A 14,443-nucleotide genomic window follows, 5' to 3' on the forward strand; every position below is an offset into this window, starting at 1 on the left:
TCATTTAAAAACATTACTTGAAGTGATTTATTAAATGTTGTCTGTTTTTATTTAAAGACATAAATTTACTACAAAACTTTTCCGCTATTCTATTCTTTAGAAGGCAGCTATACATAAAAAAATCTGTTAAAATAGGGCACAATATAGACCATTTCAGAAAACGCTGGTCCAGAAGAACTTCCCGTTTCAGTATTGAACATAATATAACCAACAGAACATTCATAACGGAATCAAAATGTTATATTATTATTATTTATATAAAAGGTAGATTTATAACAATGTGCAGCGCTTCTGGACCGGTGTTTCTTGCAAAGGGTTCTATACTGACAGAATGAAATCATTTCACAACACATAATGGTACATGCTTGTTTTTGCAGATATTTGCAGATATACACAATTATTCATATATTTTCTACACGAATGCATAAATGCCCAGTCAAAGATCAATCAAGCAGCATCTTTTGAATGGTGTAAGTATTGTACATCTGAGATCTGAATCTGTTAAAAGTCAGGCAAAGTAATATCACAACATCATTTACATTGGGCCGAAATGCCTTTGCACTTTTTCACCCAGCAGAAATTTTCAACCAAACTGTGTACAGAGTAGGATTTACTATGTTCCTTATTTTTCCTCACTTGGTCCAAGCAGCATATCATCAACTGGCCACACCTGACTTATGCCAGACAAAACTGGTGGTTAGTGCACTTGAGCGATGTGCACCAGGGAATAAAGCGCTCCGTCACTGGTCTTTGGCGAAGGCGCCGCTGCTCCGTTTTGACCCGACGAGATCTCAGTGCGGTAAATGTGGGCACGAGTCTTAAAGCAGCCAAACCTGCTGGTGAGAATGAAGAAATCCTTCTTGAATGTTTTGGTGAAGAACGCATAGAGAAACGGATTGGAGCAGGAGTTTATGGGGTAAAACAGCACCAGTAAGACTTTGGCATGAGAGACGGTGATGAGTGGTAGTTTTAAGGCAGCAGAAATGGCGAAAAATGAGATGGGCGCCATGCACAAAAAGTCTGTGAAAATGAGCACGGCCATGCGCTTGGCAATGCGCATGTCTGCGTTGGCCGGGACGAAGGCTGGGTTGCGGACGGTAAAGTAAATGCGAAGGTAACAGATGCACACGACAAGAAAAGCAGCAACGTTGAGCAGCAACAACAGAATCACGAAACCTTGGGAGAGACCCGTCTCCACGTCCATGGGCAGGCAGATGCTGGTCTTCCTGTAGCTGCTCACTCCCAACATGGGCATCAGAGCGGTCAGCAATGCAAAAAGCCAGCCCGCTGCCATTATTGCGCAGGCGTGGCCAAGGTGCAGTTGGCGTTCCAGCTGCATGGCGTAAGTGATGGTGTGCCAGCGCTCCAGTGTGATGGCTGTCAGCGTGTAAACAGACAGCTGACTGGAGAACACCGTGAAGAATCCCGCCACGTGGCACCCTGCTCCCGTCTGCCAGTCGATACCATAGTTATAGTAACGGGACTGCGTGTGAATGTCCACGGCAGCGATCAGCAACAGGTAGACCCCCATGCAGAGGTCTGCGAAAGCCAAGTGGCACATTAGAAATCTGGGAACGGTCAGTTTGTAGCGGCTTGTGAGGAGAACCAGGAGAACGACACAGTTGCCCACGATGGCCAGCACGCTGATGAACCAGATAAGAACACGTAGGAAGGTGAAGCCCATGATGTCCTCGCAAGGGTTGAAGGCATCTGGTTTAGGGTAACAGGTGACCTCTATTACGTCTTTACAGTAGTCTTCATAAAAATAAGGTTCCAGTCGGAGAGCACCGGGGTCATCACACATTTGATTTTTTACAGACCTGTTTGAACACAGAAACAATGTTTGAGCACTGTGACTCAATAGTGACTCAAAATGTGTTTTCAGGGCAACTTACTTGTGCTTCTTAAAGTTTTTGAAGGCACAGCAGTGGCTGGGGTAGGTCAGGTTGGCCTGCGTCAGCTCAGAGAACAGCTCCAGGCTGGGAAGCCTCCTCAGAGAGTAGACAGAGATGGCGGTCAGGAGCTTGAGGGACCTCAGCATGCTCTCTGGGAGAGTGTGGATGGATGTACGTGAGATATCTCTGCAATGACAACAGAGGTGAAAATGCAGAGTTTAAGGTGTATTTTTTTATTTAAAACAATTGTAAACTGAATGAGAAGTGTAGACAGAGCATTGCCAAATGTCTGAGACTACATTTGAGTAGTTAAGAAATCTGAGTCTACTGGGATCCAATATCAAAATTTTGGTATTTTAGCAAACTTAAATCAATATGAAAGATATAAAATAAATAAGAATACTAAACAATTCTACTTCAAAATGCTCAAAGCATACTTGTAGAACATAATTTTTCCTCTTTAAGTCCATGCCATCTTGACCCTTATGCAAAATGAAACATTTTCTTATATGTTAACTGTCAATATATTAAATCGTTTCAGTTTTTGAACATCACACCAACGTTTGAATAAAATAAAACCAGTAGAACATTTATAACCACTCAAAATGTTAAACGAATATTTTTAAGATTTTGTTATATATGTACGTTTTTGCGAAGTGGCCTTTAAATAAATGCACACCTACGGTTGCAAGAGCATATATTTTCACATGAGATTTTCCCCACGAGAATGATCAAGGATCGCAAATGTACAAACAACCGAGTTAATAGTGTTCAAAGCAGGTAAGTGAGATTAGTTTTGCAGACTGTGAGGGTTAAAGGACGCAGTGTGGGTGTGTAAAGCAGCAGCTGGTGGGTTGAATTGTTGTTGCGAGTCAGATTGGTTCATGCTTACAAAACGATGGGGCCTTCAGCTCCAATAAAGGCGTAACTGTGGATACGACTCAGCTGCTGGTTTCCCATGAGAAAGCTGCGTGTGTGTAGAAGAGAGAGAGAGAGGATGAAAGATTAGAGGTTAAATGGGACAAGAAAAATTTATAGAGGAGATATGTCAGAAGTAATACACTCTTATACACACGAGGTTCTTAGATGCCATTGAAGTTCCATGAAGAACCTTTAACAAAAGGTTATTTTTGGTGAAAAAATGTTGTTCAGATTATAACAAGCAAGTAAGAGATGGTTCTATAAAGAACCTTTGTCTGAATGGTTCTTATTGGAACCGAAAATGGTTCTTCTATGGCATCGCTGTGACGAACCTTTTAAATACCTTTAAGAGTGTAATTGAACTTACAGTTTTTCAATTTTGGTACCATTGAATGCATAACCGTCTATCTCGCGTATCCCGTTCTTTGTTAATCTCCTGTGAGAGGGCAATAGTTAGACAAAAAATATGTAAAATACTTTAAAAATACAATTTATGTTTATATATTCAAGTAATGCTAAAAATGTTTTGCTTAGAAAACTCTGGAAACAATTACAAACATAAACAAATATAGTGTTTTTAGTACTTACAGTTCGGTAATGGTTGCATTGGTCAGTCCTAGGAAGGCGTTACTGGGGATCCTCTCTATGTGCATGTTATCTTGTAGATCACTATGATACATGTTTGGTAAATGTAAACATTTTTTGAAATGGCAAAATTGTCTGTCAAAAGTTTATCAAAGGTTGAGAGGCTATTAATTTTCACAAAATTTTGGTTTCCAGCATGTGAACCAGATTACAAAGATACATTAACCAGTGATAAAACAATACTCACAACAGAAATTCAGGAGCGGCGGAGTTGATTTTGGAGAAATCAGGAAGGATTTTAAGACCAGTGTTTGATATAGTCCTGGAGGAACATGTACGCAGACAAGATTAATGAATGCAATACGTCAAAGAGACATTCGTATTTTGTCTTTGTATCTGCAGACTTTGTTTCCTGTGAGAAACATTTGATATGGATATTGACCTGTGTTGAGGTCATTCAGGACTCTTGGTTGAAATGGTGGTCTGAAGCTTGTGTGGGAATATCCTCCCTTCACTTTGCTTGACCACAGTATTAAACCGAAGTGATTCAGAATTCTGTTTCTCCGAGGTAATAAATGCAAGAGACACCATTTAAAAAAGAATGTGTAACTTACAGATACCGTAGCTTTGGGAGTCTCCAGAAGGCGTCTTTGTGAATGACAAGATTTTTCGATTTTGTAATAGTTCTGTGCAGTAAAATAAATTCAGAATAGATTTGTTTTTTCATCACGGTTATATAAGTCATATTTTCTCATTTTAAAAGATCTGTATATGCTAATACAGAAACATGATTGAATGCAATATTCTCAAAGTTCAGTATCTCACATTTCCTGTAGCTCTGTGAGATTAGAAAAGGCAAAGGCTTCAATTCGTTCAACAACGCCGTTCTCTGACACCACTCTAAAGGAAAAATGAATCACAAAACAGAAGATATTATAACATGATGTTATTATGAATGTCATTTACAAATCTGTTTACCTAAACCGAAACTATGATGAAAAACATTATATTATTAGATGGAAAATGTTCACTGTTTCTGTGAGTATCAGAACAGTATACATTCAACAATTTTTATTTCATGATATAAAATCAGAGATGGGATTTCAGTATTTCTGTGATACATATCTCCAGTGTTTTGGGTCACTAGTTAAACATCATGTTCCATATTAAAGTCTAAACATGTTCAATCAAGACTAAATATAATTTGTTTACAAGAGGTTTTGCAGTGTAAAAGTTCCTTGGTTTTATGTCTCTCTATAGTCTTTCCATTAAGTGATTACAGCGCTCATGTTTTTCGATCTCCATGTGTGATTTTTGCTAAATATACACATTCACCATTTCATAGTAAACAACCCGGTGACCTTCGTCGCACTCACATTCTCTTCAGCTCATGTAGTTCAGTGAAGACTGCCCGTCGAAACACACTGATCTGAGTCAGCTTGATCTCCCTGCTCAAAATTAGACAGAAAAGATTGTGATTCACCATCACATTTGTCAACTATAAATATCACAGCCTATTCAGGGCTGAATGGGAAGTTATAAACCGGCACACATAAAAGCTGGCATAGCCGTTTCAAATTTAGCTCAGGTCTGAGTTTTACAGCTCATTTGGTAGAGTGTGGCGCTTGCTACGCCAACACTGTAGGTGTGATTCCCGGGCAACACACAAAGTGTGAAAATATATACCTGGAATAAACAAAAAAATTGCTTTTTATTAAGGCATCTGTGAAATGCATTTTTTATTAATGTTTGTCATCGTATCAGGTATTTTTAATCTTTAAGTATGATCTCCAAATAGTTCTGCATCCAAGCAGATTAACACTGGGTTGTATTCAATAATGTGTCTTGCCTGTATTCTTTGTGAATTGTCACACAGTTTCCATTTCCTTAATGCCATGAATTTAGAAGGTAAGGAATGAGACACAATTTAAAGTAATGTTTCGATGTGGCGTCTTGTTATAAAGATTGGAAACACAGTTACTCAGATCATTTACATTCAGCTGCTTGTTAACAGGCTGTTTATGTTCATTTCTCATTCCGCTCTTCTATTATTGTCTGTGTGTCTCTTTGTGGATGTACATTTCTGTAGTTTTTAGAGACCAAATTTACTCCTTCACACTAAGGATGCTGATCATAATTCACCTTTTAAAACATACAGTACATTAAATGGGGCACTGTTACAAGTGATACAGAAATAGAAGACACATGAAGATCTGTTTTTTTTGACTACGTCTTTATTAAGTACGTCACAGTCTGACTGGGATGGTTTTGATTATTTTGATTAGTTACATTTCATTTATTTTTCTCTCACACCAACCCTTCTATCGGTTTCTATCTATCTTCTTTTCCACCGTTCTCCCTCTCATCTCTTTTCTTCCCTGTATAGCGTGTACTGAATAAGAAGAATCATGCTGAACTGCTTTCATGTTAGAAATCAATGAAGGATTTGGGTTTTTTGTACCTTATATGTAAGAAATTGTTTTGGGCCACTGCAGATTTCACTTGAAATTCAGAGCAATATGAGAAAAAAATAAACAAGAAATAATAATAAGTTGACTGTATAATTTGAATATGCAGAAACAACTGTCAACAAATGATTTTGTAAGACAATTACCTCAATGTGTGAAAAAGCTGAAAAAGCTGCCCATGCGAAACAAAAATATATGGGAATTGGGAAGTTATTTGTCATGAAATAGCTGCTATAATTCTTAATGTTTTATTCAGTATATAGGAATTTATTTACAATATATTATTCAAAATATTTTCAAATATATACTAAACCCTTTAATATGTTGACAGTTAATATTTAATATTTACAAATTCACTATTTTACGGGAAATGGAAAACACTTTTTGATGATTGAATACTGTGCAGTTTACAAGCACTTTTTAATACTTTTTATTGGTTTGAGTTATGCAAAATACAGTGACAAACATAGGGGGTGACTAAAAATAATGATTTATGGCAAAAAATGTAAAATATTAATTTGGAGATACAAGGTTTCAGAAAGACAACAGCTGTATATTTTTTGCATAAAGGTTTGGGTTGCTTTCAACATTGCTTCTCAGTCTCTTAATATAATTGACCCTGGATCACAAAACTAGTCTTAAGTAGCACGGGAACATTTTTAGTAAAAGACAAAAATACATTGTATGGGTCAAAATGATGTATTATTATTTTATGCCAAAAATCATTAGGATATCAAGTAAAGATCATGTTCCATTAAGATATTTCGTAAATTTCCTACCCTAAATATTGAAAAACTTTATTTTTTTGAGTGGATGGCCTGCCACAGTGCCCCTGAATAACAACTTCAATGGCAATTTTCTTAATATTTTCATTTTTTTGCACACTCAGATTCCTGAGTTTTAAACGATTGTATCTCAGCCAGATATTGTCCTATTTTAACAACTCATACATCAATAGAAAGCTTATTTATTCAGCTTTGAGATTATGTAAGATTCTCAATTTAGAAAAATTGACCCATAAGACTGGTTTTGTTGTCCAGGGTCACATATACTGTAAAATCAATTTAGAATGGGGCTGCTGTTTCTGAGCGATGGCAGACTGGAGGTGTTTATCGCAAATGGGTGCAGAAATTACACGCTTTAGCTTTCAGCCATGTGCAGTTACTGATCTTATAAAAAGAAAAAACACACAGAGCCTGAACAATTCACTGTCAGTTTCTGATATGCTCAGAGAAAAAATCTGGCAAACTAAGACACACAAGTTGCAAAACTTTTCGTGCTCCTTTTAAAAAGGAGCGATACAAGAAGCTTAACTGATTCTAAAGCGTAGACAGATGTGCAGAAGATCAGAGCAGAGAAACCCAGCAGGGTGATACAGCACGTGGGCATCTTCAGACACATTCAGCCGGGCAACTTTATCCAAACTGACTGGCAGCTGGTTCACAACAGAAACAATCCAAGATTAGCCTGCTGGAGGAGCAAAAGAAACTTCACATCACCTCTCTCTCTCTCTCTCTCTCTCTCTCTCATAAAATGCATGACTTCATGCACACATGAAAAACATGTGATTAAAGCTAAATATATCCCCTGTATCAAGCTTGAGTGTTTCTATGCAGGAAGATAACCTTGAGATTACAAAAATATATTATGAAACTTACAAAAGAAACAATGATTCCTTGTCAACTGCGTTCTCTGCTACTCCAAAACCACAATAACAATTTCTAGAACAATGTTATTTACAACTTCAGATCTGCAATTCACTTATCAAGGATAGACTACATGAACTAACTTTAAGTAAGGAATAACCCAGAAGCAGCCGGTTGTCATCACACTGAAGGGTCTTATTTCATGATAACAGCCGGCTGCATGTACATTATCCCGCTTATTACATGACTACTTGCCACATGAGAAAAATGGACATTAAATATGAATTCGAAATATTTTATTAGCTCACTTTTACCGAATACAGACCTTCCGCGAGGAAAAGTCTTTTACGTTTGGTTCTAAGGTAGGATACGACGTTCAAATGTCATGAACAGGCAATTTGGTTGAATCATTTGTAAATATAGTGTCATGTATGTTATTAAAAGACATTTTTATATTTAATTTGTCAAAAAAAACTGTCAAAATGATTTGCTGCATGTAAGTTACCGTGTGTTTTTAGTTTTGAGAGGTTGTTATCTGTGAATAATGAGCCTGCAAATATTCCGAGTGGCCAATCAGAATCAAGGATTCCAACGAGCCGTGTAAAACATGAATTAATAAATGCAGAAAACGAAATTGTTCATTGTTGGTTAATACTAATGCATTTACTAATGTTAACTAATAGCACCTTATTGTAAAGTGTTACCGAATAATTTATGTAAAACGTTATAGAAGGTGGATGCCAGTAGGCATCTGTTAGCATTTATTCAACTTCTGTTATTTTTGATAATTCAGTGTTGTGTTTGTGTATTTATACTCACACAAATGTGGTATTTTTCGGAATGCTTCTTGGCACCTCATGGACCTTGTTACCAAGACATAAGTAATAGCGAGTCGTGCCATTGAAGGAGCAGTGATGGTATCCAGCATCTACGCCCTCTGTGTGTGCGGTGGACCAGACGAAGCTTAAACAAAGCATAATCAGCAGCAACACCATCCTCTTTATCATCTTCTCTTGAGTTGTCCTATCCCTCTGCTCTTTTCTGAATGTTTTTAGCAGAGTTCATGAATTTACACTCAAGCGCATTCGATACACCAAAACCCAGGACGGGACCTTAGCACCATGCGGCCGTGATCCCAGGACTCTGTCGATGCTCAGGTGATGTTAATCTCTACAGGTTGGAAGTCTGTCCTCGTGTTGTCGTCTGGTTGTAGTGGTCTGCTCTTGTGAAGCAGGAGGGAGGCGTGCTGGGTCAGAAGCTGTACAGGGAGACCTTGGGAGAGCGGTTCTCTGATAACAAACAAATGTTTTGTTCATTCCTCCCCTTGAATCATTATTTCTCTCCTTCTCTCATCCAGTCTCATCCGACACCAAATGCAGGCCTCCCTATCGTTTCCAATGTTCCAGGAAAGCTACATTTGTGAAGTTACATGTTACTCTTTTTTGAAAGTACAAGCTGCTTGGTAAACAGATCCATTTTCATTTCATCATTTTTGCGTGTGAACAGGATTCAACACCACATTTTCCAAAGTAAGACAAGGTTTAATGATTTTTATAGAAATAATTGTTTGTTAGAGTAGGCATTTCTGAACAGATTGGTTATGTGTGTGCTGGTCTGACTCTGTGGTTTGTAAAGGGAATGAGTTGAGGTGTTTAGTCTTAAACACTTTGTTTGAGTCTGACATGTGTAAGAATGATAGTAGTGGACTGTGTGTTCTCTCTCTTCACTCAGAACCACTCACACACACACACACACACACACACAAATACTTAAAAATGCTGAGTTATTTTTAACCCATAGTTGGGCCAAAAAAGGACAAATCCCAACGTCGGGTTATACAAACCTAGAAAATGTCTAAAATCTGACACAACCATGGCTTAAAACAACCCAGCATTTTGGACTGAGACAACTCAGCACATGTTATGTAAACCCAGCGGATGGGTTTGTCCCTTTTTGGCCGATCCATAGCCTATTCTTTTTTTGTTTAAGGCTTGTTTAACTCCATCAGATCCTTACTGCAAAAGTTTATTGATTTCATACCAAACATTGATCTTCTATCCAAGAGCAATATGTATACTGTTTACAAATAGAGAAGGCTTATATGGTCAATACACTTTCAAAGTGTATAATGGCACAGAATTACATGTGTACTGACAAGCTCATTGAAAACACAGGTCTGTGGGGGAAACGAAAAAAATCAATGTTCAGTTTTAATTGCTGCTTCTACCCTTTACTGCCGCTGTGTTTTCGTGTTAAAAAGTGCTGCAGGAACTATGATTGCAATGCAGCCATGCCAGAAAACTATTCAACTGTGGGCTTTCTAAAGCCTTTTGAATCAATGCGTAACCTTGAGCAATGCTTAGTGGGGGAGGAGCTTTTTTATTCCATGTTATTTCAAATGTTATTTCTTTAACCTGCAAGCAGAATTGCATTGAGAAATGAATGCATTTTTAACATGAACATATTAGATAGAAATCCCACAACATTGCTGGAATATCCAATGCTTTGAAAATACACTTCACAATAAGGTTATATTTGTTTACAATTAGTAAACGCACTAACTAACAATAAGCAATACTTTGCATGCATTTATCTTAGTTCATGTTCATTTCATCATTTACAAATATTTTTTTTAAGCCAACTGTTGTAACTTTTAACATTAGTTAATGCACCAGGAACTAACATAAATAATTGCGTTGACATTAACTAACATTCACAAGGATTAGGATGCTGAAAATTATATTGGTCATTGTTAGTTCATGCTAGTTAAATGGATGGTTCACCCAAAAATGAAAATTCTGTCATGAATTACTAGTTTTCTTTGTTCTGTTACACACAAAAAACATATATTTAGAAAAATGTTAGCTTTGAGATTTCTGGGGCACCATTGACTAAGTAGAAAAATGTAAATGGTATTCGAATGTACCCCTCTCTGTCATATATCCTTCAAAATATCACATTTTGTGATAACACATAAATAAATTGTTAGCCAATAGTGCCCCAGAAATCTCAGTTGCTAACATTTTTCCAAATATCTTTCTTTGTGTTCAACCATACAAAGTCATTTGTACAGGTTTGGAACAACTTGAGGGTGAATAATTCACGACAGAATTTTCATTTTTGGGTGATCTATCAATTTAATGCATTTACTAATGTTTAAAAATACATTATTTTTGTAACCCATTTTCTGAATTTGATAATAGCAAAGCAAACCGAATATTTAATGGAATTCTGATTAAATTTCCCAAAAGTGAGAGCGATTGGGAGAATGAGACTGTGTCCGCTTCATCTGTTTGAAATATGCAATTAAGCAATCTCAGCAACATTCCTATTTTACCTTGATGATAAGGACAGTGAATGTGCTATAAATAGCTGACTGGGCCATAGGCAATCGGAGGACCGTTCCTGTCTTATCAACCTCAGGTGAATACACAACAGTGTACAGAGGATACAAGAGAGCTACTGTAAGCACATCTGCCCTTATCTGTTCACACACAAAACAACAAAAAAGAGGGAAATGAGAATGAAGACACACGAATGGTTGTTAATGGTTTACTTCTAGTCCATTGTTACGCGTAGCATACTCAAGTGGTTTCTCTCCTATTGGAAAACAAAGGATCTGGCCTCAAAATCATACTATTAAACCAATTAGGTGTTTCTCAACCAGAAACAACCTAAAGGATGTCCAAGAAGGGAGTCAAGATTACTTTTTATATTAAATAATCACTATGTCGGTGGCAATAGCCTCCTGGTTAATGCGCAGACATAAATGGCACAATAGTGCTCTCTGCACTAAAGTGGTTACTTTAGTAAACCACTGTTTGGACTAAATAAAAATGTTGTTGATCGTGAAATCAAAACGTTTAGGTTCCACTCCTGCTAAAGCAAGCTGAGCAATGTTTTGATATAGCACCATCATTTTCTGGAATATTAGCCTACAAATGGTTTGCTTCACATATTTATGCTCGACCACGGACAAGTATTTTAACTTGAGAAAACAATTTGACTTTTTTTAGTTATTACATGTAACCGTCATGGAAAATAATTTACTTTACACACTAAGTTGGAGTAGGGGAGTATTTTAACCAAAAATTGACATTACTTTTATTATAGTTGATACACGCATCATGTCACCAGGGGTCAGGAGAGAGCCACAAGACCACAAACCAGACACTAACCCAGAGACACTATCATCATCTTGCTGTGCGACGGCACATGGCGATGCTGTCCTACCCTATTCGTTTTAACCTACATTTGTGCTGTTCTTTGCAAATGTCTGCTCGCATTCAAAACCTGTTCGTTAAGTTTCCATTTAGTCCTAATGATGTCATGGTATCGAAGTACAATTTATTTAATAATCATTTCCTGCATAGCCTAAGTGAAGATATTTAGCAAAATGTACACTTCGTGTGGGGGAAAACAAACAAACAACCTATACAGCACATTAAACCCAATCCATATGTATGAACGACCTTACAGCATTTGCCCTCCCAGAAAGTTGCCCTAACATCTGGATGTTGTATGTAGCTTTGAGCCAGCTGCAAGCTGTGATCCGGATGTTCATAGCCTGATGCTTATCTGCCTGCAGCGTTTTGCTATCTGCCTACACACAGCGTAGGCTACAACATTCTGCATTCCTAGTGATGTGTTCCCTTGCTGATGAGATCTTCAATTCTGTTCTCGCTTCCCTGGATACTGAAGCTCCATAAGATGTAGCATCTGATAATGAGGTTGAATAAAGGACCCACATATTTCTGCTCGCGAATTTTTATTACAAGTCGCCAGGGTAAAAAAATGTCAACTGCATAAAGAGTAAAAATGAACTACATAAATGTGAATGTGCTACAAATACACGACTTCTTTTATTCACATTTTATTCGCATACACGTCTTCTGATCTGGTGAGGCCTGTTCTCCGATTCAAGGCATAAAACCCTCACACATCTCAGTCCAGTTCAAGACCATCAGCGGAGACATATTGTGTCTTTCTGTGGAGACATGATATGATACGCTCTGACAGCTACCTGATTCTCTTCACACTCTTTTATTGGCAGGGCCCAAAAAACACCAAGGGCTCAGGTGTACGGGGGCTTCGGGATAATGAAGGATTTTATAACTTTTTCCCACTCAAGCATGTCTGAACATAGTGGATCTGGTCCAAAACCTGCATGCTAATGTTCTGCTCTACCTGTTGGCTTTTCAATTTTCAAGAGTTATCTGTTGTCAACAGGAGAACATTGGGGTGTCTTGCGTATTTTGAATTTATGAATTCATGTAATTTCACAGCACATCGTGATGGTGATTTTGGTGAGACCTTTTTGAAATGTAATTTTTATAAGTGACAGATTTCACATCCTGTTTTCTAAAAATATTGAAAAAAGGCAGGTAAAAACAGTGTAGGCCTATGTATTGGCATGTGCCGGCACCGTATAAAATTGGATCCGCGGAATAAAACTTCCTAACAATGGTTGTTTTCCGAGTTGTTGACATCAGCAGATGACACCCCGCATAACGTGTTATGTCTTGGGTTGCTGAAGTCAAACAAAGCCGCTTCTTTTTTCCACGAGTCTATTATTCCGTTATGAACGAAGGCGACGGTAAATTCTTATGAGCGACACACTCCTTCACGCTCCGTCGGTCTGCTCCTGCTTTTCCTCTCTCTCCCACCCCACCTCAATCAAACCCATCAACCTCATTAACGTACCACATCCAGAAACAAACCAAGCGTTCAGCTTCCAAAGCAGAGGACAAAGTAGCCCGCTCTCCTCGTCTCTCCTGAGGAAAACACGCTGACATTTTGTCAAGTCACAGTGTCAGGACGGCTCACCTCCTTGGAGCTGTGATCATTTAAAAGTGATCTCATGAGAAAGATTCTCTCCTGTTTTGCTGCGTGCTTGCTTTTTCTGCTCTTGAAAAGTGAAGGGTTTTCAAATTCCAGGGATTTTGTGCGAGGAGGTGATAGTTTTTGTGACTGGGATGACTAGGTTGAGATTAATTAGTAAAAATGAGGGGTCTAAAATCTGTTTATACAAAAATATTTATTTTATAAAAGTTTTTGCATTTTTTCAAACAGACAAACAAACTAGCAAAAATGTTACATGTAAACCGTAGTAAGACACAAGTTATAATTTATTAAGGAATTTAAATGAATATGAATACTTTAGTTATACAAACAATTAATTCATTTTAATACAACTATAATTAAATTATACATTAATATCCATATAGCTTTTTATTTGTAGCGAAACCATAGTAACAACTAACTTAACATGGTCTCAGTATACAGTACACAGTAAGTTTAACCACAAACAAAGTATAACCATGATATGCTATTTGTATACATGCTATATACAGTAGTAATAAAATGGTAATCAATTCGACAATAAATAAAATAAATGATTTCAACATTTGAATAAAACCATTGTTGTGATTTTCAATGGTTGAAATAGTAAACAAGAAATTTATAAGATTTCTAGGCCACTTATCAAATGAGCAAATTTGTGTTGAACTCGATATGAAAATTCAAACAGGACAATTCTTGGCCACCATTGACCATAGTAGGAGAATATACCTAATAATACTTTACTGTTCTGTTAAACACAAAAGAAGATATTTAGAAAAATGTATGAAAGCAATTAGTTTTGTGGCACTTTTGTAACTATTTTGACTTTTGTAATTCTTCCTACTGGTAGTCAATGGTGGCCAAGAAATATTTGGTTACAAGCATTCTTCTCCGTGTTCATCAGAACAAAGACATTTATACAGATTTGGAACAACTCAAGGGTCAGCAATTGACAGAATCTCAATTTTTGGGTGAACTGTCCCTTGCTTTTCTTTTAAGTTCCTTAGATTGTCTTTGGAAAGAGATAAGGATCATCAGGCTTTGCACACACTTGAGGAGTCTGCAACTTTTATTACAAATCAAACTT

At 37.3% G+C, this 14,443-nt stretch overlaps 1 protein-coding gene across 5 annotated transcripts; it reads right to left on the reverse strand.

Moving 5' to 3' along the window:
• On the reverse strand, positions 1-8,849 carry fshr (follicle stimulating hormone receptor). 5 transcript variants are annotated; one of them, XM_056770674.1, is made up of 10 exons: positions 8,335-8,849; positions 4,778-4,849; positions 4,227-4,301; positions 4,016-4,087; positions 3,649-3,723; positions 3,405-3,485; positions 3,184-3,252; positions 2,788-2,862; positions 1,896-2,081; positions 1-1,820 (listed from the first exon to the last, which is right to left on the reverse strand). In XM_056770674.1, the coding sequence occupies exons 1-10, from the start codon at positions 8,520-8,522 to the stop codon at positions 698-700; spliced, it is 2,016 nt and encodes a 671-aa protein (XP_056626652.1). In that variant the 5' UTR covers positions 8,523-8,849; the 3' UTR covers positions 1-697. The 5 variants fall into 5 exon arrangements, with proteins under 5 accessions (XP_056626652.1, XP_056626656.1, XP_056626654.1 ...); XM_056770678.1 differs by having other exon boundaries at positions 4,778-7,304; positions 8,335-8,474; XM_056770676.1 differs by having other exon boundaries at positions 4,778-7,339; positions 8,335-8,474.
• Positions 8,850-14,443: the final 5,594 nt, after the last annotated feature.

Source organism: Triplophysa dalaica, chromosome 17, assembly GCF_015846415.1.
Source record: "Triplophysa dalaica isolate WHDGS20190420 chromosome 17, ASM1584641v1, whole genome shotgun sequence".
Lineage (NCBI taxonomy): Eukaryota > Metazoa > Chordata > Actinopteri > Cypriniformes > Nemacheilidae > Triplophysa > Triplophysa dalaica.